A 23,910-nucleotide genomic window follows, 5' to 3' on the forward strand; every position below is an offset into this window, starting at 1 on the left:
TTACTCAAGTTGGCCGTCAGTGATAATAAAATTTTACTTTGGCCTTTTAATAGAAAGGAGCCTACGCCTACAGAGCTCAACCAAACATATAGATTGTAGTTTCAATCGTTTTGTTTCACTTAATTATTGGCTAATCTACGGTTTAATTATTTATTTCTGGGTATTAATGAAAGTTTTGTATAATTTATAACCCTAAAGACATAAAATCCAGTAATACGTTTAAAATTGGCTTTAAATGTTAGTCTAAACTTAGAAATCTTTTATACTTATAGATCTAAACTTATAAACTTATAGAACACATAATATATATATATATATATATATATATATATATATATATATATATATATATATATATATATATATATATATATATATATATATATATATTTAGCCTAAATCTCTCCTATAGATCATAGGATCAAATATACGGTTTGACTTGACTGTTGATTAGTTTAAGGTTTGATGGTATTCACTATAAATTACTTCTCATGGCCCTAAAAACGAAAAAAAAGTAAAATGTTTAAAGTTGGCTTCAAATTTTAATACAATTTAACTTTAATATTTTAATGGAGTATTAGCCTATGCATATTCCTAGCTAAAAAAAACAAAAAAACAAAAAAAAACAAAGCTTATAAATCCCAGCTTTATATATATATATATATATATATATATATATATATATATATATATATATATATATATATATATATATATATATATATATATATATATATATATATATATTTCGATCGGCTTTATTTTACAGACAAATAAACTTTAAGCTTTATTTGTCTTCATTTTAAGCTGTCGTATAAAAGCTTGTTTCAGCTTACAATCTAAAAAAAAATAATAATATTTCTGAGAATGGCGTAAAATTTTAGTAGAATTCGAATTTAATAATTTAACATAATCAAAGGCTATAACTAGAGCCTTTACATATTCCTAGCTTATACAAAGCCTACAGATCCTAGCTTCAAAAAACATTTTGATCGACTTGATTGTTAACTACTTAAAGACTAATTTAGCCTATTTTTCAAAAAGCACAATTTTCAACAGCCTATCATCTTTCAGCCACAAAGCGTCACTGAACCAACTTAACCCTTTTTAGCCCTAAAAAAGTTAGACTAAAACACCTGTTTTGGCAATTCTTCTGGATAACATCTATCACACCTGCCTCAATTTTCCAAAACACCCACGCTACAGAGCGATACTTGTACTCTGTCATTACTGTGACTGCTAATATCCTAATCTTACTTCATTATTTATTTTCCTATTCTTCCTAATTTTTTCAGTTGCGAAAAAAAATACCTACATCGGCGGACAGCTTGGGGAATTGAGTTAAAACTTTCATGGAGCGTTGGGATGGGATAAAGTGACTTCTGTTTTTTTTTTGTGGAAGGGACGACGGGGTAAATACTTTTTTTTTCCAATTAGCCTACAAGTGATCTTAGTGGAGTGAAGTGACCTGCGAGGGTGTATTGACTGTACATGACCCAATTCATGGGAGGAAGGGATGTTTGGAGGGACAGATCTCAGGGTATGCTGCTTAGTATTTGGTCTGGAGGGGGACATTACTGGAGATTGAATGGAACACGACAAAGAGGAGGAGGGGTTCGCTGATTTATCATCCTTACCGCTGATGCTACCTCGAGAAGTTAATATATCCGATTGGTCGTCCTTCTTGCTGCCTAGCTTTAATTCTTCGTCCTCAACTTTGTCTTCTTACCACAATTTTTAAACATGTTTTCGCACACTGAACCCTCAATAACTCCAAATTAATTCTTTCACTAAAAAGACGCTCATATTATTTATAGTCTGTTTAAATGTTTTTTAAATAACTGAGTGTATTTCGTTCGTTTTCGTTTGGTAATTTGCTGGGTTATTTTTTTTTTTTTTTTTAATTTAAAGTACTTATTAGGTACGTTTTTTTTTTAAACTTTCGTCAAAGTTGCATTACGAATAGAATATTATCTTATATAAAAACAGACTGCTAGCTTCCGCCAAAAGTAATTAAACCAGTAAACCAAATTTTACCTTATTTGGAAAGAAGAAGAAAACAAACAGTGAGCAATCTAAGCTTGGTTGAAAATCAATAATGAAGTAATTTTACAATCATAAAAATAATTATTTTTACATTGCTGTAAAATCTCCAAATATAATGAGCGCACATATTCGGTACAATTTAATAAGACAAAGTTGTTAAATTAAATTAAAAAACAAACAATTTGGTGAATAACTAAAAATTTACTTCATTTTCGAAACACACATACACAAAAAAAAACCATAAAAATTACAGCAAAATACAGAAGAAACAACGTTATGATAGTAAAAATAAAACTAATTTACAGACAAAAAGTTTAAAGTAAATTATCAAAAAATACTCGTCTAAATGAATATTTAATTACCAAGTTAGAATCAGGAGTATTCAAAGTACAAAATGATATATAAACATTTACAAATATAATTGCTAAACTCTATTTACACTATGCTCAGCTCCAAAGCATTCGATACAAGTTTGGCTTGCTAGAAGGATAAGATTAGGAGAAAAGAAAGGAAGGAGACGGAAGAAAAAGGATAGGAATAGAGAAGAGAGAGACAGCGAGAGAGCAAGAGAGAGGGGAGATGAAAGGGGTAAAGAGGGAGAAAGGAGAAGAAATAAGGGGAAAGAGAGAGAAAAAGATAGAGAATATGGAAGAAAAAGAGAAAGGGGATACATAAGAGAGAATATTGTTTTAAAACTAGCTGTTGCGGTGGCGCTTCGCGCCACCCCAACACCTAGTTGGTGGGGGCACTTCGCGCCTCCCAAGTCCCCCCGCGCGCGTAAGTCGTTACGCGCCATATTAGTTACGCGCCATTGTAGTTGCGTCCCAGTGTCCCACCTGTGAATATAGATATATATATAGATATATATATATATATATATATATATATATATATATATATATATATATATATATATATATATATATATATATGTATGTTTTTAACTACGTAAAACTTGCGAATATACAACATTCTTCGCTGTCCCATTGTCTGTACATATAAATAGATTGTCAGGTTTACCGACTCTTGAACATGCAACATATAATTGTCCACGGGAAAAACAATCCGTATTCATATCTATACCTCATTATTCTAATGATTGCCCCTGAGCTTTGTTGATGGTGATTGCTAATCAAACATTCCCTGTGTCCCCATCGTCATTTATATATCCCCCCTGTGCCCCCCGGCGTCCCCGTTGTAGTTGGGTCCCTGTGTCCCAGTCGTCATTTATATTCCCTGTGTCCCGGTTGTTTGCCCCCCGGCATCCCCGTTGTAGTTGTGTCCCTGTGTCCCAGTCGGCATTTATATTCCCTGTGTCCCGGTCGTTATTTGTGTCCCGGTGTCCCAGTCTGTAATATCTCTTTGAGTGTCCCGGTCGTCATTTATATTCCCTGTGTCCCGGTCGTCATTTGTGTCCCAGTCTGTAATTTCGTCAGTTGACAAACAACTTCATGACGACATACAGCTCAATCCTTATAATGACGTCAGTCGACAAACATGACGTCAGTCGACACACAAACATGACGTCAGTCGACACACACGTCCCAGTCGTCATTGTGTCCCGGTGTCCCAGTCTGTAATTTCTCTTTGAGTGTCCCGGTCGTCATTTATATTCCCCGTGTCCCGTTCTGTATATACATTCGTTTTTGAATTGGTATATGATGAAATAAATTTTTTGTTTTTTTCCTTTTTTTCTTTTTAGTTTTTTATTGGTTTTTACCTTTTTTTAGCTTTTTTAGTTTTTTTTCTTTTTTCCTTTTATTTTTTTTTGTAGTTTTTACCATTTTTAGTTTTTTTATTTTTATTTTTAGTTTTTTTAGTTTTCTTTTTCTCCTTTATTTTTCAGCTTTTTTCCTTTTTTGTTTTTTTTCTTTTTCAGTTTTTAGTTTTTTTAGTTTTTTTATTAGTTTTTAGTTGTTTTTTTTTTTTTTGTAGTTTTTACCTTTTTTTTGTTTTTTTTATTTTTTTTTAGTATTTCCTTTTTAGTTTTTTTTTGTAGTTTTTACCTTTTTTAGTTTTTTTTCTTCTTTTGTATTGATGCTAAAGCCAAGGTTCGAACCTTGAACCTCTCGGACCTAGAACCTGGAACATAACGCTTTACCAACTCAGCTACTTCGGCTTGAATACATTCGTTTTTGAATTGGTATATGATGAAATGATTCAGACGTCATATGCGGACAAACACAACGTCAGTCGACAGACAGACACACAAACAAACAACTTATTTTTATATATATATAGATTTTTAACTACGTAAAACTTGCCAATATACAACATTCTTTGCTGTCACATTGTCTGTCCATATAAATAGATTGTCAGGTTTTCATTTATATTCCCTCTGTCCCGGTCGTCATTTGTGTCCTGGTCTGTAATTTCTCTTTGAGTGTTTTTTCTTTTTAGTTTTTTTTAGTCTTTTACCCTTTTTCTTTTTTCAGTTTTCTTTTTCTTCTTTATTTTTCAGCGTCACTATGAAATACATATCGCCGAACCTTTGTTTTTTTAACTAAAATCTGGTAGGCATTGATGACCTTATCCAAGTCAAAATCCCAAACCCGATCATCATCGCTATCATTTTCAGTTTTGATATGTTTTGACTCTCGCTGTCCAGGTGGATTTTCATCTAACTGCGCGGTTTTGCGTTCTTTAGCCGCAAGCCTGTTTTCTTGCTGTTCTTGTGATTCCTCGGCACGCTTTCTTTTCTTACTTTCTCTATCAGCCGCAAGCCTGTTTTCTTGCTGTTCTTGTCATTCCTCGGCACGCTTTCTTTTCTTACTTTCTCTATCATCCACAAGTTTTTTGGCATAGACTCTTTGAGCAGCTTCCTCGGCTGTTGCCATTGAAGGTTCTTCAGTCATTTTACAATTAAACATTTTTTCTGTCCACTATCTTCTTACAATTAAAAATTTGTCTTTGAACGATTTTCTTAAATACTTTTAATGACGTCATCGTCATAACAAACATGACGACAACTAACTTCATGACGACATGATGACATGACGTCACTCGACAGATAGACAGACAGACAACTTATTTTTACATATATAGATTACATAAGAGAGGCAAAACATAAGGATAACTTTATTTTTTTTTTACTGATTTTAATGTTTTATTGCCATTTGTTTCCTTCATTTAGCCTCATCTATTTTAGCCTTTGAATCAGTACTTTAAATTTTAGATTAGTTCAAATCCTTTTGGTGCTCAAAATTTCATGGGCGTTTGTTCCTGTGTAGTTCCTCCTGTCGAGTTCAATTCTTCAGTTCAGTAGTTTCCAGCCATTAGTTCTGTTGAGCAATTCCTACACTAATTCATTTCCTCTGCTAGTTCGTGTCTTTCAAGTTTTAAATATATGAATAACTGATTTTCTTTTATTATTTTTATTGATTTTTTTATTCCTTGCATTACTTTTCTGATTGTCTTTAATTGTTTTTTTTTCTGTGTTTTAGTATAGTTTCTTTTTTCAATTGCTTTTATTCTTTGATGTGAAAGGCATGTTTAGCAATGTTTCCTTGCGAGTGCCATTTTTAAGAATAAAAGTTGTAACATCTTCTTATTCTGTTTGATTCTTTTTATTTATGAATTAACAATCACTAAATTGAAAAGATTAATAGTAAAAATAAAGTCACAAGGGTTATCCTTGAACATTTGTCACAACTTGTAAGCTATCTAAGATTTAAGAATTTTTCTAACACACACAAAAGGAACAAACAGATATGTTCAAAAGGAATTATCAGTCAAGGGGGACATGCCCCCAAGGTTCCTCCATAATGGCATCTATGCTTCAAATCACACCTTCTAGGATGAAAAATAAAATTTCGCCTCTAATTTTCTTCCACTATGGCAGGTAGGTATTGCAGACATTAAGATACAGATGATGATTACAGTTAGGAAGTTGCTATTTCTGTTTATCGGTTTACCCAAGGTTGTTTCAAGCCAACCAACAAGACTGTTCAAATTTTGGCTCTTCCCTTATAGTCACCTTTGTGAGCCCCTTGTTGTCGGCTTTAAGGCGATTATCTCCTAAAATTTATGTGACATTCTTCATGTGACTTTCTTTCACTTAGACAGGTAGGCATTACAGACTTTAAGATGCAGATACAGGTATAAAGATTTGATTTTGGTTAGCAATTGATTATTTTTAGTTATGGATTTGCCCGAGGTTCTTTCAAGCCATCCAATCAGACCGTTCAAATTTTGTCTCTTCCCTTATAATCGTTTTTGTGAACCCCTTCGTTGCCAGCTTCGAGACGATCATCTCCTAACATCTAGTTCCTGTGACTTTTTTCCGCATAGAAGTAGGCATAACAGATTTTAAGATGCAGATAGAGGTATTAATATTTGATTATGGTGATAATTATGGTTATCAATTTATTATTTCTGGTTATCGGTTTGCCCAAGGTTCTTTCAAGCCATCCAATCAGACGGTTCAAATTTTGGCTCTTCCCTTATAATCGTTTTTCTGAACTCCTTTGTTGCCGGCTTTGAGACGATCATCTCCTAACATTTGTGTGACTTTCTTCCACTTAGGCAGGTAGGCATTACAGATTTTAAGATGCAGATGATGATACAAGTATTAAGATTTGAAGCAGACGTAATATCTGTTGGTTTTCAGATGTAAGTGTAAATGGGAATATTAAGATATAAATGAAAGCGTAAGATACCGTATTTTAGGCATCAAATAAAGCGATAATAAACATAAGTAGACTAATACACAAAAACCTACTATTTGATTATCATTTTAGCAGAAACATTAGCAAGAAAAGAGACCACCCTTTCGAAAAATGGCAGAGTAGACGAAAAGGATTGCAAGAACAAAAAAAAAATGCAACCGAAAAAAGCCAGAAAATGCAACCGAGCCAGAAAAATGGAATGACGAAAGAAAACTAGACATTTCAGCGGGAAGGCTGAACAGTCTTTAGTGCTAATAATAATAAAAGGCTAACTTTCCAAAAGCAGTCAACAAATAGAAACAATTAATGAATAAACACATTGGTTAAAAAAATGCAGAAAAGATAACAAGCGAACTATCGTAGTGACTGATACAAAACAGGAGACTGAATTCGGAAAAAACATATAAATAAAAGTAGCGATTCATTCTCTCCTTTATTTTCCATTTGCTTTTCTTGTGTTCTTCTGGTTTCACTTTATTTTTTTTATTTGTCAATGCTTTGTTGGAAGTTAGTCTATTTATGCTTGGTGGAGGGCGTTGGCCGCCATACCGGAATATGTGTTTTTCTTTTGTCGTTCCATTTCACTTGCAAAATTCTCCTCGTTAAAAAGTTTTTTTTCTTGTAAGGTTTTTTCTTCTTTTTTTTTTAGCAAAAATAGGAGCAAAGCTCTCAAGTGAAATCTTCTGGGAAAATAGAAAAGATTTTTATGATATATTTTAACTTGACACAATAAACTGTAAATGGTGTCCCAAAACTAAATCTGAAAATCCCTGAACTAAACGTAGTTCAAAAATCTACTCAACATAACTCACACAATATGATTTTTAGTTACCAATGACTTAAATGGGGCTTGTGATTTAAATCCCTAGACAAACGTTAATGAGCGTTTTTACTCCCATAACCAAGAGTTATCAGCTTAAACTATGATGCCAGTCATTAAATTAGTCCAGAGTGATAATCTTGAGTGAAAGACCGCCACCAGGTTAGGGATATATTATTTTTCTATAATATAACAGCGCGAAAAGTACTTACAGCGATAGTAGCATGCCAAGATCTGAAAACGTGTTATTTGACAACACAGCAATTTGATTGTGACTTAAATCCCTAGAAGAAAGTTAAAAAGTATTTTTACCAAAGAGCATGCATAGAACTAGGCTACATGGTTAGACCCAAAGCGTTGATAAATTAGTAAGTAGATGCAGCTGTCCTTATATGTTCATATATGATAAGTGTTACATCCGTGTTACATATATAAGAAGTTTTACGTCTATATCTTACAATTACAGACGAGTGTTACATCCGACACTATATTTGCATTATTTTGCAAATAAACCGAGACTCGGAAGCTCAAATGGGTAAATTTACGTTCTCGTCAAATAGATTTAAAGAATAAAAATATTACGCGGTCAATAGCTACATAAAATACTGTCATATTAGAAACAGATTAGTATAATCTATGAGGAAAACGGATTTAATAGCAGATCAAGCAAAATGCTTCAAATAAAAAAGTTTGTTGGTTTTAAGGAAAACAAAAAAATTAAAATATTACTGAATGCCAAGTGTATTGGCTAGAATTCAATATTACAAGAAACAAATTTATAGTATTCGTTATTAAGCAGCACAGCATTCGTTGAAAGCATTAAAAAAAAACTTGGATGCTAGAAATTGCCTTAAAAGCTACAAGGTGGTAAGTTTATTAGCCATAACGCCTTAACTCTCCATAAGAAACTCCAAAATAAATTCTTTACACATACTAACGTCAAAGAAACGTTAATAGTACTAAAGAAAAATAGCATAAACGAATTTGGTAGGCCTATATTAATAACTGCATATTTAACTAACAACTGGACATAAATAACATAATGACTGCAAAATGATGTGCCCTGATAAAGTTTCCGATCTCCAGTCAGTTTATGGAATAACTAACTTTCTGGAAGTTGGGAATTTCCTAGAAATAGGCTCCAGTAAATTTGTGCAAAATTGGCCTATTTTGGGGTATTCCTCGCCCAACATTTATCAGAAACTGACATGTATCAAAATGCTGAAAATAAATTTATCAATATGACTGAGACTAAACTCTTCTAAAACAACATGATGGTGAGGGGGTGAGCTGAAAGTGTGAGCTTCAACTGGTGAAGTTGAAGTGAAGTGGAGGTAAAGCAAGGTAAAGTTGAAAATGATGGGGGTGAGCTGAAGGTGTACAGCATGGTCTGAAAACTTTTTCCATTTCTTTTATAGGCTTTACTCTTAAATAAAGCCAGAACAGTAAATTTGGTAAATAGAAAAGGGCTTGTCATTTTTATTTTATCATTTTTTTATCTTAAAAATTTTTTATTCTCTTTGAGTTGCATATGAGTCATATTTCAAAATTATTACTAAAAATAGCATTACAAAATTATCTAATGTTAACATTATAATATAGTATAGCTGATACAAAAAGAAATTAAAAGACAAATAATCCTTGAAGTGGATTGCCAAAAACGCCCTTTAATACTACTAAAACATTATTATATAATACTAATGAAATATTAATAAAAGCAAGCAAATGCAACTCAATTATATAATGATGATATCGCCTTATTTTATCAAGGAGTCTCTCATTCTCCTCCACCGGATGTACACCCTGGAGCACCACTTTTCCGCCACAAATGGCATACTTCCATCATAGGAAACGTTTTTCGCGCTCGCAGAGAACGCTTCACACTACGTGTAGCACGCTTCCGACACACAGGGTGTGCATCACTTGCTGTACACGATTTTCGAGAATGGGTCACCCCTTACACTGTATAATGCTTTAACAGCATGCTTGTTAAATTATTATTGCTAAAAAGAGCTCAAATCAGTAACATCAACAGATCCTGTCCATTTTTTTTTCCTTTTAATCTCGTGATGAAGTGAAACGTTATAACAATTCCAAAAAACTCAAGTATGTCTATATACGGTACAAATCACCTTATTAACTATCCATCATGACAGCTCGCGCTAAGATTACAAAATAGAAGTTGTTTTTGTTAATTGTCTTTCAAAATATATTCATGTAGAAGTGACAATTATGATTTATTAGGATCAAGTGTGGAATATATGATAAAAGAAGCAAATTTAGCTTGTATGTCAGCTTTTGAACATCAAAAGGTCATACCTTCGAGTTTTGAGAATTAAAAACTGAAAAACTGAAGGTGTTCTGGGTTAAAATAAAAAAAAAATACCAAGTAACTGCAGTTTGAAACTGCTAGGTAGGATCGGAAGTGATCGTAAAAAATTCCTTTACTAGATTTTAATTTTTTTTTTACATGGCGAATGAAATTTTAATAATTGAAGCAAGGCGGTAATCAAAATTTTGTTCGAGGGGAGGAGGTGGGGGGGGGGGGTTGAGAAATATTTTCAAAACGCACGAAAATTTTGTTTTTATCTAATTATGTGACTTTTTAACAAGTTGGAAAAGCATTCCGTAAGGGGGAGGGCAAACTCGGTAAGCCTCCCCTAGATACGGCCTTGAATCAAACGAGTTCTAAGAGTAAAACCGTATAAACGCGACAAAGAATCAAATAATTACAGTTAGATGTAACTAAGTTATATTAGTTACGAAAGTAAAAATTTATTTTGAGGGAATAAGTGAACAAAAAGTGAACGAAAAATGAAAGATTGCAGTTACACACTTCGAGGTTATAAGTAGATGAAAGTAGATACTTGTTGTAATAGAGTAGTTATTAATAGTTTGCTTAGGGTCCACGGAATGAATTTGTTCTGACTCTTCAGGAACAAAGCAAAATATATAAATACGTGATATGATATATACGCGATATGGCTTTAAAATTAATTAAGATTATTAACAATTGCCTTAGGACCTCTAAAGATATTTCGCCAAAAGGGCAAAAAAACCTATGCACCAAAAAGGTAGTAAGACCAAAAGGGTAAGATATTTATCTATTAATATTTGAAATTTCGTATGCACACATGGCTTGGACCCAAAGGTCGTATATGCCTGGTTTGGATCCAAATAAAAGCTGGGAGGAGGAAAGGAGATTGTCTGGATTCTCCTCATCAGCATTTCAGAAGAGAATTGTAGATTATCGGATCAGAAAAGAACATTTCAGAACATACAAGAAGAGAACGGAAGAGATTGTAGAATCTCATTATTTTTGTGATTTTGAAAGTAAGTGTTTTAATACTGACAAAATACTTCTTTCAGTTTTTGTGGATCTTAAGCGGGTATTTGATAACTTGGTTTTAATATTTCATAAAAAAGATAGGAATTTTTAGAATTTAAATGTTTATATTTAAATTAGTTTGCTTCTTTTCTGAAACAAGGGTTCATTCAAGTAGTTTTTCAGTTCAACTCATTATTTTCAAATCTATCAATACACTAGGCCAGCTTAAATTTCGTTTATGGAGAACAATCTAAACTTGCTTAAAAAATAGAAAATTTTCTTTTTTCAGTGATTTCAACCAATTTCCACATTTTTCAAACTAAAAAATTCCCAGCAGTTTTGAAATACAATTTAGTAGATAGAAAGATTAAATTATAAATATATATTTTACGTTGAAAGATTAAAACCGTGTGACTGCACAAATACAATACCAAACATTTCACAGAGAACGGCAACCTTAACTACGCGAAGATTTTACGCTCTTGTCCAAAAAGAGGCTGGTTTCGTTTTACAATTTCCAAACATATACCGTTTTTTTAAGAAAGATAATCAAATTCAGCTGCTCAAGTATATCAAAACAACTGTTGCCAAACTAGCCAAAAAAACACCCGATATACCATATCTAAGGTCAGACACGTACCCAACGAGGGCCTTTGGACACTTGCACCCCGTCCCATCAAAATCAAATTTTTCCAGCGAAGTCTAAAACTTTCTATACAATTCGCCTGCTTGTTGTGGTTTTGTAAGTTGTTTCCTCACTGCCAGAATAACCTAGTGCAAGCTTGCTGGTCTTGGGTATTATATTAAAAGAGTAATACTTACAGTCTCGTCAAAAACTTCAAGTGACTCAAGCGTTTTGGCTGTATAGACTGAATTTCATTGGAGTCTAAATACCTAAAATAAATAAAAAAAAATCAGTTCAATCTGGTTGAACTCCATATCGGGCTTTTAGCCCCTTATAGTGAATCCTTTCAAAATCTTTTATGTCAATTGGGGTTGCAGCCGTTTATTTCCCTTTCTTTTTTCTATACAGAAAGAAAGGACAAATTCTAAGTAGATACTCAAACATTTAGAAAATGTTGGGTCCTGTATCTGTATCAAATCCCCAATTAGCATGTTAAAGTTATTATTGGACTGTGAGGTAAAGGTAAAGCATACCTTGAGGTTAATAAGCTAGATAGATAATTTCAAATACAATCCAGTGGGAAATAGAATAGTATCCTTTTCCTATGGACTGGATTACTTGTATTTCAACTAACATTAAATTGACTTTTTTACTAGTGCAAATGTCTACGTTTATCGATTGAATCAACCGCCTTGCCTGACGCTCATTGGAGAATGGTCACATTTTGACTTTAGACGCTTTTTACCTCTGATTCTAGGCAAATTAACGGCCCTGTGTCAATTCTAAATTCTTGGTTTAACCTGCCTAAGACCATAGATAGGCGTGCCTTGTTTACCTCTCATTTCAGGCAATCTAATGGTCCTAGGTCAATTTTAAATTCTTGGTCCACCTTCCTGAGACTGCCTGAGGCAGGCGTGATTTGATTTTAGGCAAACCGATCACAGACAGAATTGTGGCTCACTTTGGAAATTCGTAGAAAAGTCTTAATGAAGTTACAACGCTAGGAATCATGACAGATGCACAAAAGGCAAAATACAGCAAAGAATAGGTGTTACCCAAGGTTCACTGAAGATAAGTATTTAAAAAAAAAACGAGGTAGACAAGTTCCTTTGCTTTGGTTTAATTTTAAAATTAAAGAGGAGGGTGCAGGCAAGACGTGGAAAGTAAAATAGTAAATGCGCAAGCTGTTTTTCCTCAATTTTGGGGCACAAGTGAAGCAAAAGCATCCGAGATAGGTTAAAACCTCGGTCTTGTGGGGCAAAATCATAATCACAGTGAAACCTCGGTTCTCGTACATTCCTCGGTTCAAATAAATCAGTTTTTCAGAAAAAGCTTCGAGAGTCGAATGGCTGTTTTTGCGAACAGAATTCCGGCTCTCGAGTACCATTCAAGCGTGGCCATTAGACCGGCTAAAAAAAATAAATATTCTCGGACTGACCACCACGTTTTAAATAGCTCTACTTTGCAATACAAATTTCTCCCTTTTGTGGCAGAGGTTTATTTTCAGTTCATTAGCCCTCAGTCTCTGAAGAAAGCTAAAAGTTACCTCGAAAAAAAAAGGAAATTCGTGAAAATAACAATTGAAGTGAAAAAAGAAATAACCCTGAAACATGACAATGACATTTGTGTATCTGATCTTGCAATATAGTTCGATATGACAAGATCGACAATATCTACCATTTTGAACAATGGATAAGTAATGTGTACTTTGTGCAGTAATGTGAAGTAGGAAGTTATGATATTATGTAGTTTTATTGTGTATGAAATATTGTGTATCAATTGTGTAATTGAAATATTGTGAATTAAAATATTGTTTATGACTTGTAATAATATGAATTGTAATGATGTGTAGTAATACGCAGTAGGAAATCATGATATTATGTATTTTTATATAGTATGAAATTTTTTTGTAAGTACTTTTTCTGTTTACGGTTTCACCCTTCTGCTTCTTATTCAATATACTTGTACTTTTTTTTTTGTCTTCGTTTTTTTTTTGTTTTTTTTTTTTTTTCAGTCTTGTCAGCTGATGTTGCAAAACAAGTATTTTTTATTACTAGACAAAGGCCCAAATAGCAAAAGAAGCTGTAAAGCACTTACTAAGACATGTAAAGTTCTTAGTTATACATGTAAAGTTCTTACTTATACATGTAAAGTTCTTACTTAGACATGTAAAGTTATTACTTACATACACATACGTGATGTAGAGTTACGAGATGGCAAAATTTCTAAATCATTTATTTGATGTAGAGTATTAGACATTTATGATTTACAAAAAAATTCCCAGGCACAGAGGCTGTTAGTACTTTTGGATTTAACGCCAGCAAAGGCTGGTTTGAAAAATTTGCCAAATTTAGGAAAAGAAATGAAATCCACAGTGTTTTTAGGCATGGAGAGGTAGCAAGTTAGAAAAAAGTAAGAATTGGAGAAACTTGTGGCCCAGTTTTGTGACATAATAAATAAAGAGCACTTTCTCCTTCAACAGTTGTTTAACACAGTTAGAAATTGATTATTTGAAAAAAGATGGCGAATTTTAACTTACCAGATGTCTATAATTTTATTTATTTTTTAATTTTTATAAATTTGTTAATCCTGTTTTCGACAAACACTTGAAGCAGGAAAAACCATGACAAACAGAATATTATGAATTTTGTATTAAGCAAAAGTTCTACAAAAAGAGTAATTTTAAGAAAAATAAGCATCTTCGAGTTTCTTGAATATTAAATTTTGAGGTCTAGCGTTAGTATCATCTGCTCAAAAACTTCACGTGACGTTCCACGTTCCTATGACTTTCATAACGCCAGACAACGTTCAAAACGTTCAGGTGAAGCGCAAATGTCCAGTTTGTGAAAAAGAGTGTTTATCCTATTCTAACTCAACGCCACAATAAAGATGAATTTCAAGGATCCAAAGAGCCTGTCGAAAGACAGGAATGAAAAAATAAAATGGTTTTTAATGACTTACATTAAGCTTTATTACCGGTATATAGGAACCAGTATCATTTTTATACAATCCTAATAAGGGGGGTTAATGCCAGGATAGCCTCACACTCAATTGGACCATCTGTCTTGGCTTTTTCTACAATTAGCCATGGGTTGCTGCCCAAAACTATTTGTTTTTAATTGTAACATCCGTTGATTTTTTAATTAAAATCGAATAGTTGTGGGCATCAACTCATGGCTAATTGTAGAAAAAGCCAAGGCAGATAGTCCAATTGAGTGTAAGGCAATTCTGGCATTAACCCCCCTTATTAGGATTGTATAAAAATAACATTAGTTCATTTTTAACAGATAGTTCTATCTATTATCCGTCCATGTATCATACCTAGGGTATTAGAGCTAAAATAGATAGTCATAGAGCTAAGATAGTCATAGAGCCTATAGTTTTCCAAGTGTTTGGTTAAATGTCACGGGTAAACGGTGGGAGTAAGTGCAATATAGATATAAGTGTATTCTTCCCCCTTCAGCTTTTGCCTGACAGTGGTAATCTTTGACTCTTGCCTCTGGTGAAAGGTTTATGTGAAATACAGATTTCATGTTATGACCAGTTGTGGGGTGCGATGTGTGAATGCAATATTGCCTATCAAATCAATTGCAATCACATGCGTCTGTCTCAGTCGCATTAAATTGAGCCATCAAAGTAATTGGGTAACGAAAGGCGGTCTGTCGGACGAGCCGTAAAAAAAGAAAGAAAAAAGAACACTTCAAACAGGACAGAGTTGCCGAAACAATAAATTTTTCACTTTTTAATAACTGGCATGAAGCTTCAGGCACTCGTCCTATATTGTTTTTAATGGCTTTCGTTAAATTTTTTTTACCAGTATATAGGAAGGAGGATCAGCAAACAATAAAACTTTACTTACAATTCTGTTGTTTCAGCTGGGATGTTTTTCGGTACTTCTTTGAATTTGGCCTTGCTGCACCTGACAATAGTTCCAGAACAAATGCACTTTGGAGGGCAGTAGTTTTCGCCTACGCATCCTTCGTCAGAGTCACCTATAAGAAGAATCGGATAAGGTTAGAGATTGGAATCATTCATCAGAACAATTTAGTACTTTGGATTGTTACAGCCAAAGAGACGAGATGTGGTGGTATTTTAATGCCACATCAACTTCTACTACTTGCTGACATAATACATGTTTGCATCATTGTAATGATGTTTTGATTGTGTCATTATAAAACTTTTGTCATGATTATAAGAATATATTGTCATGCAAGCATTAATGCTCAGAGATTAGCGTCATAAAGATGATTCCATCAGAGGATTAAAAATTCAACTATTCTGGTTTGTTGGCTGGGAAAAACTTTAGGCAAGTTGTCGTTCATTTTCATCTTATTTGCCTCGCAAGATGCATGTGAGTTTTCCTCTCATAGCATTCATAGCATTCATATATAATTTATATCGCCTTATATGCATAATAAATATATATATAATATGTTTTCCATAATCATATATATTTTTGTCATATCATAATAAAAAAGTAGACACTGCTGGAATATCATTTTTAAAACTGAGATGCATTTAATGGTTGTTTTCTTCTTTTTTTTTCACGAACTGAGAATTTATTAGGAAAACTTTTGAAAAAGTAAGTTTGCAGAAATACTAGCAGGCAGAGTAAAATACGGCTTACATAGCTAGCAAAATTGTAAATAAAATTAAAAATAGTTTCTCGCTATATGGAGACCCAAATGCCTTTAAGGTTCTATCCTCCAAAACCTACAGGACTAAACCTCGAAACATACCACCTGTCTCAAGGGCCTCTAATGATTCTGGGGCAGTAACACTCAAGTATCGACCCATTTGCCGTATCAGAGAGCCTTTACAATTTGAAAAAAAATAAAGATATTCAGAGTTACCAAGGGAACTACTTTACGAGCCAGGAGGGGTGGAGGTTAGAATTTAGAATTGGAAAAAAAAGATAAATATATTCATATTTACCAAGGAAACTACTTTACGAGCCAGGAGGGGGCAGAAGTTAGAATTTAGAATTCGAAAAAAGGATAAAGATATTCAGAGTTACCAAGGAAACTACTTTACGAGCCAGGAGGGGGCGGAGGTTAGAATTTAGAATTCGAAAAAAAAAGACATTCAGAGTTACAAAGGAAACTACTTTACGAGCCAGGAGGGGTGGAGGTTAGAATTTAGAATTGGAAAAAAGGATAAAGATATTCAGAGGTACCAAGAAACTACTTTACGAGCCAGGAGGGGGCGGAGGTTAGAATTTAGAATTCGAAAAAAAAGACATTCAGAGTTACAAAGGAAACTACTTTACGAGCCAGGAGGGGTGGAGGTTAGAATTTAGAATTGGAAAAAAAGATAAATATATTCATATTTACCAAGGAAACTACTTTACGAGCCAGGAGGGGCGGAGGTTAGAATTTAGAATTCGAAAAAAGGATAAAGATATTCAGAGTTACCAAGGAAACCACTTTACGAGCCAGGAGGGGGCGGGGGTTAGAATTTAGAATTCGAAAAAAAAATATAAATGTATTCACATTTACCAAGGAAACTACTTTACGAGACAGGAGGGGGCGGAGGTCAGAATTTAGCGTTCGAAAAAAAGATAAAGATATTCATAGTTACCAAGGGAACTAGTTTACAAGCCAGGAGGGGGCAGAGGTGACACATTTTGACATGGGGACACATTCACTTCTATGGATTGAAAGAAAATGGAAAGCATTCGCTTATATACACCTTCCTCTCCTCTCCCCCACCTATAAAAAAAACAGTATCCTTTACAAAGGTACTTACTGCTGCATCTGAAATCATAAGAAGGGACTTCCTGAATAGGCATTCCATTAAGCGGAGTGGGAGAATGACATCTAGGCGTTCCAGTAGAGACTTCTTTCTCTTTTTTCCTCAGCCAGTCTCCAAACCATGATAGATGGCATGAACAATGGAAGGGATTTCCAAGCAAGTTGCTAAAATGGTGATAAAGGTAACCATAAAAAAAAGGTGAAATTGCAATATATGGGAAAAAATGGTAAGATAGTAATCATTTGCAAGGAAACGGCGTAAAATTAAAACTTTTTCAAAAAATTAGGAAACTTCGTATCTATCCTAACTATTATAGTTATAAATACAAATTCAGTCATTATAAATATTTGAATATAATTATTATAATTACAAAAAGAATTAAAATAGAATTACTCAAAATTAATATCTAATTCCGAAATAATTATTAATTAAGAGCTAATTTTTAAACCATAACATTTCGAATATATTTAAATAAACAGAATGTATAATTTTTGGAAGGAACTTTTCTATATCTCATCGTTTTTTAGCTTACAATTTTTTCATCATAATATCATTTATAAACGAACATACACACTAGCTAATATTTTTTTGTTGGTAAAGGTTTCCCTTATAGTCAGTTACTACAGTAGCAATAAAGGACTTAATATTTTCATGGAATGGATATGAATACTTACTATTTTGCCTAAAAGCAAAAAAAGTTAAATCTATTTGTAACGCGCTATTTACAATCGTACATTAGTCCTCCAGATCTAGAATGGCCTATTCATCCCCCTTTGAGAACAGCTTAACTACTCTTTCTTGACAATTATCTCGGAAGTGGGAAAATCTCAAGAACGCGCTTTAGGTGTGACAGCAACAAATCAGCAAAAAGAAAAAAAATCAAATCCTTCCAAATTTAGGGATCTATTGTTCATTTCAGGAATTTAAAAGCAAATCTTAAATTAAATAATCTATGGTGATAATAATCATATTAACACTAAGATCTAGTTATTGTTTGTAGGCTAGGCTTGAGATCCTTTGTCCGTGAGGACGGGGATTCGATTCTTGGCATCCCTGGGATTTGCAAAGGGGATCAGCGGCACAACCTTTAAGCTCAGCCAGAGCTGACCCAGCTCTAAATGGGTACCTGGGAAAATATGAGGAAGTAAAAGAGGAAGCGTGTGCGAAAGCGTAGGATGGATTGCCCCCAGCCCCCTATTAGAATTCCTGACTGAAGTGCCATGAAACAGAGATCAGCTCCACCGGTAAAAACTCTAAATTGTTTTTGCCTTTTTTTATTGTTTAAATTAAAATAATTCACATTTATTGTGAATCCCTAAAACCTTCAGAAAATTTAAAATATTTTATCTATCTTCAGAAAATTTATCTATTTTTTTTATACATTTTAATTCTTTTAAACAAATCTAAACCAACTAAAAATGTATTTTTGTTATGGTATACTTTTGATTGTTTTATGTACATTATCTTTCATGCATCTTTTTGAAGTGTAAATATGTTCTAAAACCTAAACGTATACGCTATAAAACATGGCCAACTATAATCGGACAAGTTAGATGATGTATCAACGGGCCGAAGGAGATTCGTCCACGGGTGGTTTTAGAAGGGACAAAGGTATTTCCCCCGGGGCGCTTAAATTTTAGTATTGCAAAAATTTCTAATAAATAATCTAACGGCTATGAGCATTTTCTAATTTTTGAAATTTTATTTTTATCAATATAAAGAAGAGGGCGTAGTTAATAAATTAAAATAATTAATAGATTATTAATTAATTAATAAAATAATTAAATAAATAATAAAAACTCAACAATAACAATTAAAGCTAGTAAATTAAAATAATTAAATAATTTAAGCAGTAAATTAAAATAAATTAAACTTAATTATTAATTATCTAATAAACTGAAAATAATTTTTTTGATGTTTAAATTTTTTACCCTACCCTTGCAATGGTATTAGTAACAACCGACTCCTAATATTTATATTTACCTTAAAATCCATTCTTATGACCGTAAGGAAAGACTTAATATATAACACTGACAGAAATTAGTGTGATTTTTTATAATTAGATAAAAAATCAGCTAGAATAGTAAAATTTAAACACTTAACTAAAGAAAAAAGCTAATAGCATATAACTTAATGCTTATACCCATGTCTATTATGCATCATTGCAGGAGCCCCACCCTTGACTAATGAACGAAACTTAAAAATCAACAATCAGCATTTTTCACTGGAAGAGTAATCAATTTATGCGCATGTCAATAAAACAACGCATATAGTAATTTACAGAGTCATAAATATCTGAAATTTCGATACAACTTCAAATAGGAAACGTAACACAGACAGACAAGTGCTATTTTATGGAAATTGGAACAAGTTGAAGCATGGAAGTGGCAAAAAATTGTATATCGTGCCAACTTCAGCTATCATACTTCAATTTAATTTTTTACTGGCATAAAGCCAGGAGCGGTAACTTAATTTGGGAGAATCATGGATGACACTGCTGAAAGGCCCATACCAAGATGTTTAATATGAGGATGATAGTTCGAAGAGCGACAATTTAGGAGATTCTCCCAGAGGGTCATGTAACTCCTGAATTAAACAGAAATAGTCTAGAAGGAAAGTCTGGGTGCTTGGACAAATTTTCTTAAAAGGAGGGGGAGTACTTGTATGATAAATCAATCACAGAAAATACCCATGTTAAGAGAACAATTCTTACTTCATAATATGCAGAATAACCTTGGTTAACAAATTTTGCAAGCAGTCTAGCTATAATTTACCCCCCCCCCTATGTACAAATAAACAGTCTTAATTGTATATTTGCAATGCATTCTGTAACCCGTTAATTGTTTTTCTTTCTTTTTTTTTCGTCACAGTTGATTCAATTAAACAGGTACAAGGGTTAAACAAAACTGAGGCGCGTAGATAGGAAATATATAATTTGGGCTCTGTATTTGCACATTAGGGGGGTTGGGGGGGGGGGGGGGAATGTATATAAGGAATGCATGCAAAGTGTGTTAACTATGAATATTCTGCATATTATGAAGTAAGATTGTTTTCTTAACATGGGTACTTGTATGGTATACCTGTGGTCGATATATCATTCAAGTACCATTGGAGGGGGGGACAAGCAGATAAAAATGTTCCTGAAGATGGGGCAATGCTACGTTATTTTATTGCTGTTTTGTTGTTTGTTTTATTCAAGAAAATTGTCAAAGGTAAAAAAATATTAAAAATATTTGCAAATTTTCAGCTTTTTCTTAGCAACATGATCAAAAGACCCAAAGGAAAATTAATTTCTTTAAACATTCACATATTTTTTCAAACAATATAAACAATATTAAACAAGATAGAAATTAGGTTAAAAATGCCAATGCAACCCCCCTTCTCTCACCTAGCAGGAAAAACGTCCTCTTTGGACTAAATGTATGAAATTCTGTACTAAAATAGTAACAATCTTGAAAATACTTCAGAATAAAATGTTTATGATCAACCTACAATAGCATATTAACTGTATACAGTAAAAGATATAAATCAATTTAATGATTCTCTATCCACACACTCCTCATCCCCTCATTGTAACAGGTGGAAAAAACAGAAATACCATCTGTTGATGAACGTCAAGAGCACAGAATAAACTCAATGGCTTGGAGAGTGTATCTTACCTTTTGTAGCGGAAAAATAGTACATTAAAGACAATTTTTTAAACCAAATTGACCTATTATAACAATAAAACAAACTAAAGACATGAAAATTGAGAACAAGGTTTTTTTAAGGACAACGAAAATACTACACGTGTCATTTTGTTTGTCTATTATTTTCTTTGGTCTCAAAGAACCTCGTGCTCAATCTTTATTTAAAAATCCGTTTTTTCGTGATAGTATATCACTTTCAGGTAAATTGTAGGATATGCTTGATTTTATTTGTAATAGCTAGTAATTTAAACTAAATCAAACAAAGCTTAACAGAGTTTATTTTGGCTACCATAATTTAATAGACACCATGTCACACAATATAATTCTGCACAGCTGAAAGACAGAAAAAAAAAACTGGACATAACATCTACGATGTTGTTACTACTATTTACGAAAAGCTGCTTATATTTGGCCTCCAAGATAAGGTATACGCAATTCTGATATCGGAAGCTCCAAGTTCCAATAGCTTCTACATTTGGGAAAAGGTATAAAACAAATTCTGAAAAAACGGAAACTTCTAGGTATCTTGACAACTAGATAAGATGTACTGAACCAATTGATTGAGCACTTTTCGGTTTAACGGGATGATTATGAATATTTCTTTGTTTTTAGTTTGCCAGATTAGGCTAGTTCATTTTTTCCATGGGCGGTTTATTTGGTTTAAGACTTGAGTCACATAGTACCTTTTGAATAACTACAACTGAGCTGTGAAATTTCTGTTTGGGATTAGGATAATTTGCTTCAAAAAGGCAACAACAACATCGACTGTGATAGGGATATAACCGTCATTGCACAAAAACCCAGGCAGAGGGATTGCTCCACCGTTGTCTGAATATGTTCCAGTTTTAACAAAATAATTATTTTTTGAAACTGCCTCTAAAAATAGCCTCTAAAAATTAGAAAAGGGTCGCAACTCTCCCAAAAAGCTCTTACTACTTTTGATCTAGCAAAAATCGTATGGGGTAAGTTCGTATTTACCAGCGTGTTTCAGGTTCTCAGATTACAGGGACGAACCCAGCGTTAAATTTCGGAGGGGGATGGATATTCTGACTGAGGGTTGGAACGGGGTTGGATTCCCGACCAGGGGAAGATTTTAGTTCAGCCAGGAACCCAGTCAGCTCTTTTTGAGTATCTGGAAACAAAAACAATTCGAATGAGTGGCCTGTTATCATCGAGATTAACAGGGCATCGAATCAATCAAGAGTGGTAGACTTAATGTCGTACCTTCAAAGCCATTAAGAGCTATCCAAAACGAACATCTCTACAGATGTGTCTTTTAACGGTGACTTTAAGGAACTGTAGGTCCCTGGAGATAAATATGATGGCATATTTGGATGTTGTGACACATAAAGCTATATGAACTGCTTGAAGGACTTGGGTGGTTGCCACGAGTACGAGGATCTCCTTAGAAATTAGCAGCATTTCTAGGTAGACACTAAAAACTAGATCGATTGGAACTCGATGCTATCAAATTCCAATGCAAAAAAAGATTAAACTTTCATTTGACGAATTGGAAGACTTACTTCTTGTGCTGCAAGCAGCTTTAGGTGTCTGCGTCTCAAGACTTTGTCACTCATTGTAAAGATTTTAGAGCCGCTTTCCTGACAAGGCTTTCAAGACCGGAAGAAAATTGTGATATTCAGCAGAAGTGGAATCACTGATATTGGTTTTAAACAGCGTTAAGTTTTATCAGAAAGAGGCGGATACTAGAGTTACGTTGCACACGGAAACTAGAAGAGGGGATCGGTATTGCTTTTTCGATGTAAATGACACAGACATTATTTTCCTTTTGCTTTATCATAATAAGCTATTCCTTGGATACCACTCAAATTATGAAAAACGGAATTTTATGTCCGATTCCGTGAATATTCAGTGCCTGTGCATCAAATTTGCAGGAATTTACCAAACGATCAATTTTTTTTTCATCTGCCTTCTTCATGTGCTTTCGGGCTTTGGTATAATTGGTTTTAATGTTCTCTAAGGGAAAAATAGTATTGGCTAAGCTATCAAGGAATAGGGATTGCAGGAACAGATTGCTTTACTTGTGGAAGATATAGAGGTCTAGGCTTGATCCTTATGTCAAGAAAACTTTCTTTATATTTGCAGGAAAGTCACTGTCGTCGTCTATGGTAAAAATTTGCATCTCCTTACGACTTTTTAATGTATTATCAAATATTTGCCACAATCAGACACTACTTTTGACTGCTATGCTATGCGCGTTCATCTTCAGTCAGGTATTATTTTTTTTTACAAGCGAAACGACAAAAGCTGCAGTTTTTAGATCCCCTAGATGTTCGGCTGGACTTTCCAGGAAGGTAATGTTAACTTAGTTGTGTCTAACCTAACGTCATTATCAGATAATTGGACCCCTGAGTTCTGGCCGTACAAGCGGTGATGAGAAAACTGCTCATGTGCTCGTGTGCTCATGTGAAGGTAGACCGTCCGATTTACTTTGTGGCTGTGGTGGGAAATGTTTGAATGCTTCTTCTATGCTGTATAATCAATTTTTCTAGTTCTGTAATTTTCAAAGTTTCTTCTATCCATCATTTAGACACGGGTGGAAAAATTTGACATGCTAAGCTGGTATCTTTTACAATTTGGCTGTTAATATGTACATTACACGAAATAGCTAGCAGTTGCAGAAGTAAACTTAGTATAACTTTTAGTTAATTGTCAAATGCTTGTATATCTAAGCAATTTTTTTACGACCAAAAACAAGGAATTTGCGAGTTTCAAGGTCATCAGCATTGCAGAATACTCGTAATCAGTAGTATCGATTATCATGAAAGTTTTTGCAAAAAGTATTTTTTTAAGAGAAAAAGTGTATTTTTTTTAATTTAGAACATTATCACCTCCCAGTAGAATATATAACGCTCATTTTCATAATCAGCACTACTGATTATCCCATATTCCATAGTCAAACCTTCTGCTGCTAACTGATCACCTACTAGTCACATTTTTGGCGACTGGCTCTCTGACTA

General features: G+C 33.5%; 1 protein-coding gene across 3 annotated transcripts in view; it reads right to left on the bottom strand.

Annotated features, from left to right (window-relative positions):
- LOC136027015 (protein slit-like) overlaps positions 1–23,910 on the bottom strand; it is a 303,464-nt gene that overhangs the window by 31,981 nt on the left and 247,573 nt on the right. For 2 of the 3 annotated variants that reach the window (XM_065703918.1, XM_065703917.1), the window contains exons 19-22: positions 17,235–17,404; positions 15,346–15,478; positions 11,684–11,755; positions 7,746–7,817 (exon numbers count right to left, since the gene is read on the bottom strand). In XM_065703918.1, the coding sequence (XP_065559990.1) occupies positions 7,746–7,817; positions 11,684–11,755; positions 15,346–15,478; positions 17,235–17,404 (447 nt within the window). The remainder of the gene's footprint in view (positions 1–7,745; positions 7,818–11,683; positions 11,756–15,345; positions 15,479–17,234; positions 17,405–23,910) is intronic. The other variant, XM_065703919.1, reaches the window with a different exon arrangement.

This window comes from Artemia franciscana, chromosome 5 (genome assembly GCF_032884065.1).
Source record: "Artemia franciscana chromosome 5, ASM3288406v1, whole genome shotgun sequence".
NCBI classification, from domain to species: Eukaryota; Metazoa; Arthropoda; class Branchiopoda; order Anostraca; family Artemiidae; genus Artemia; species Artemia franciscana.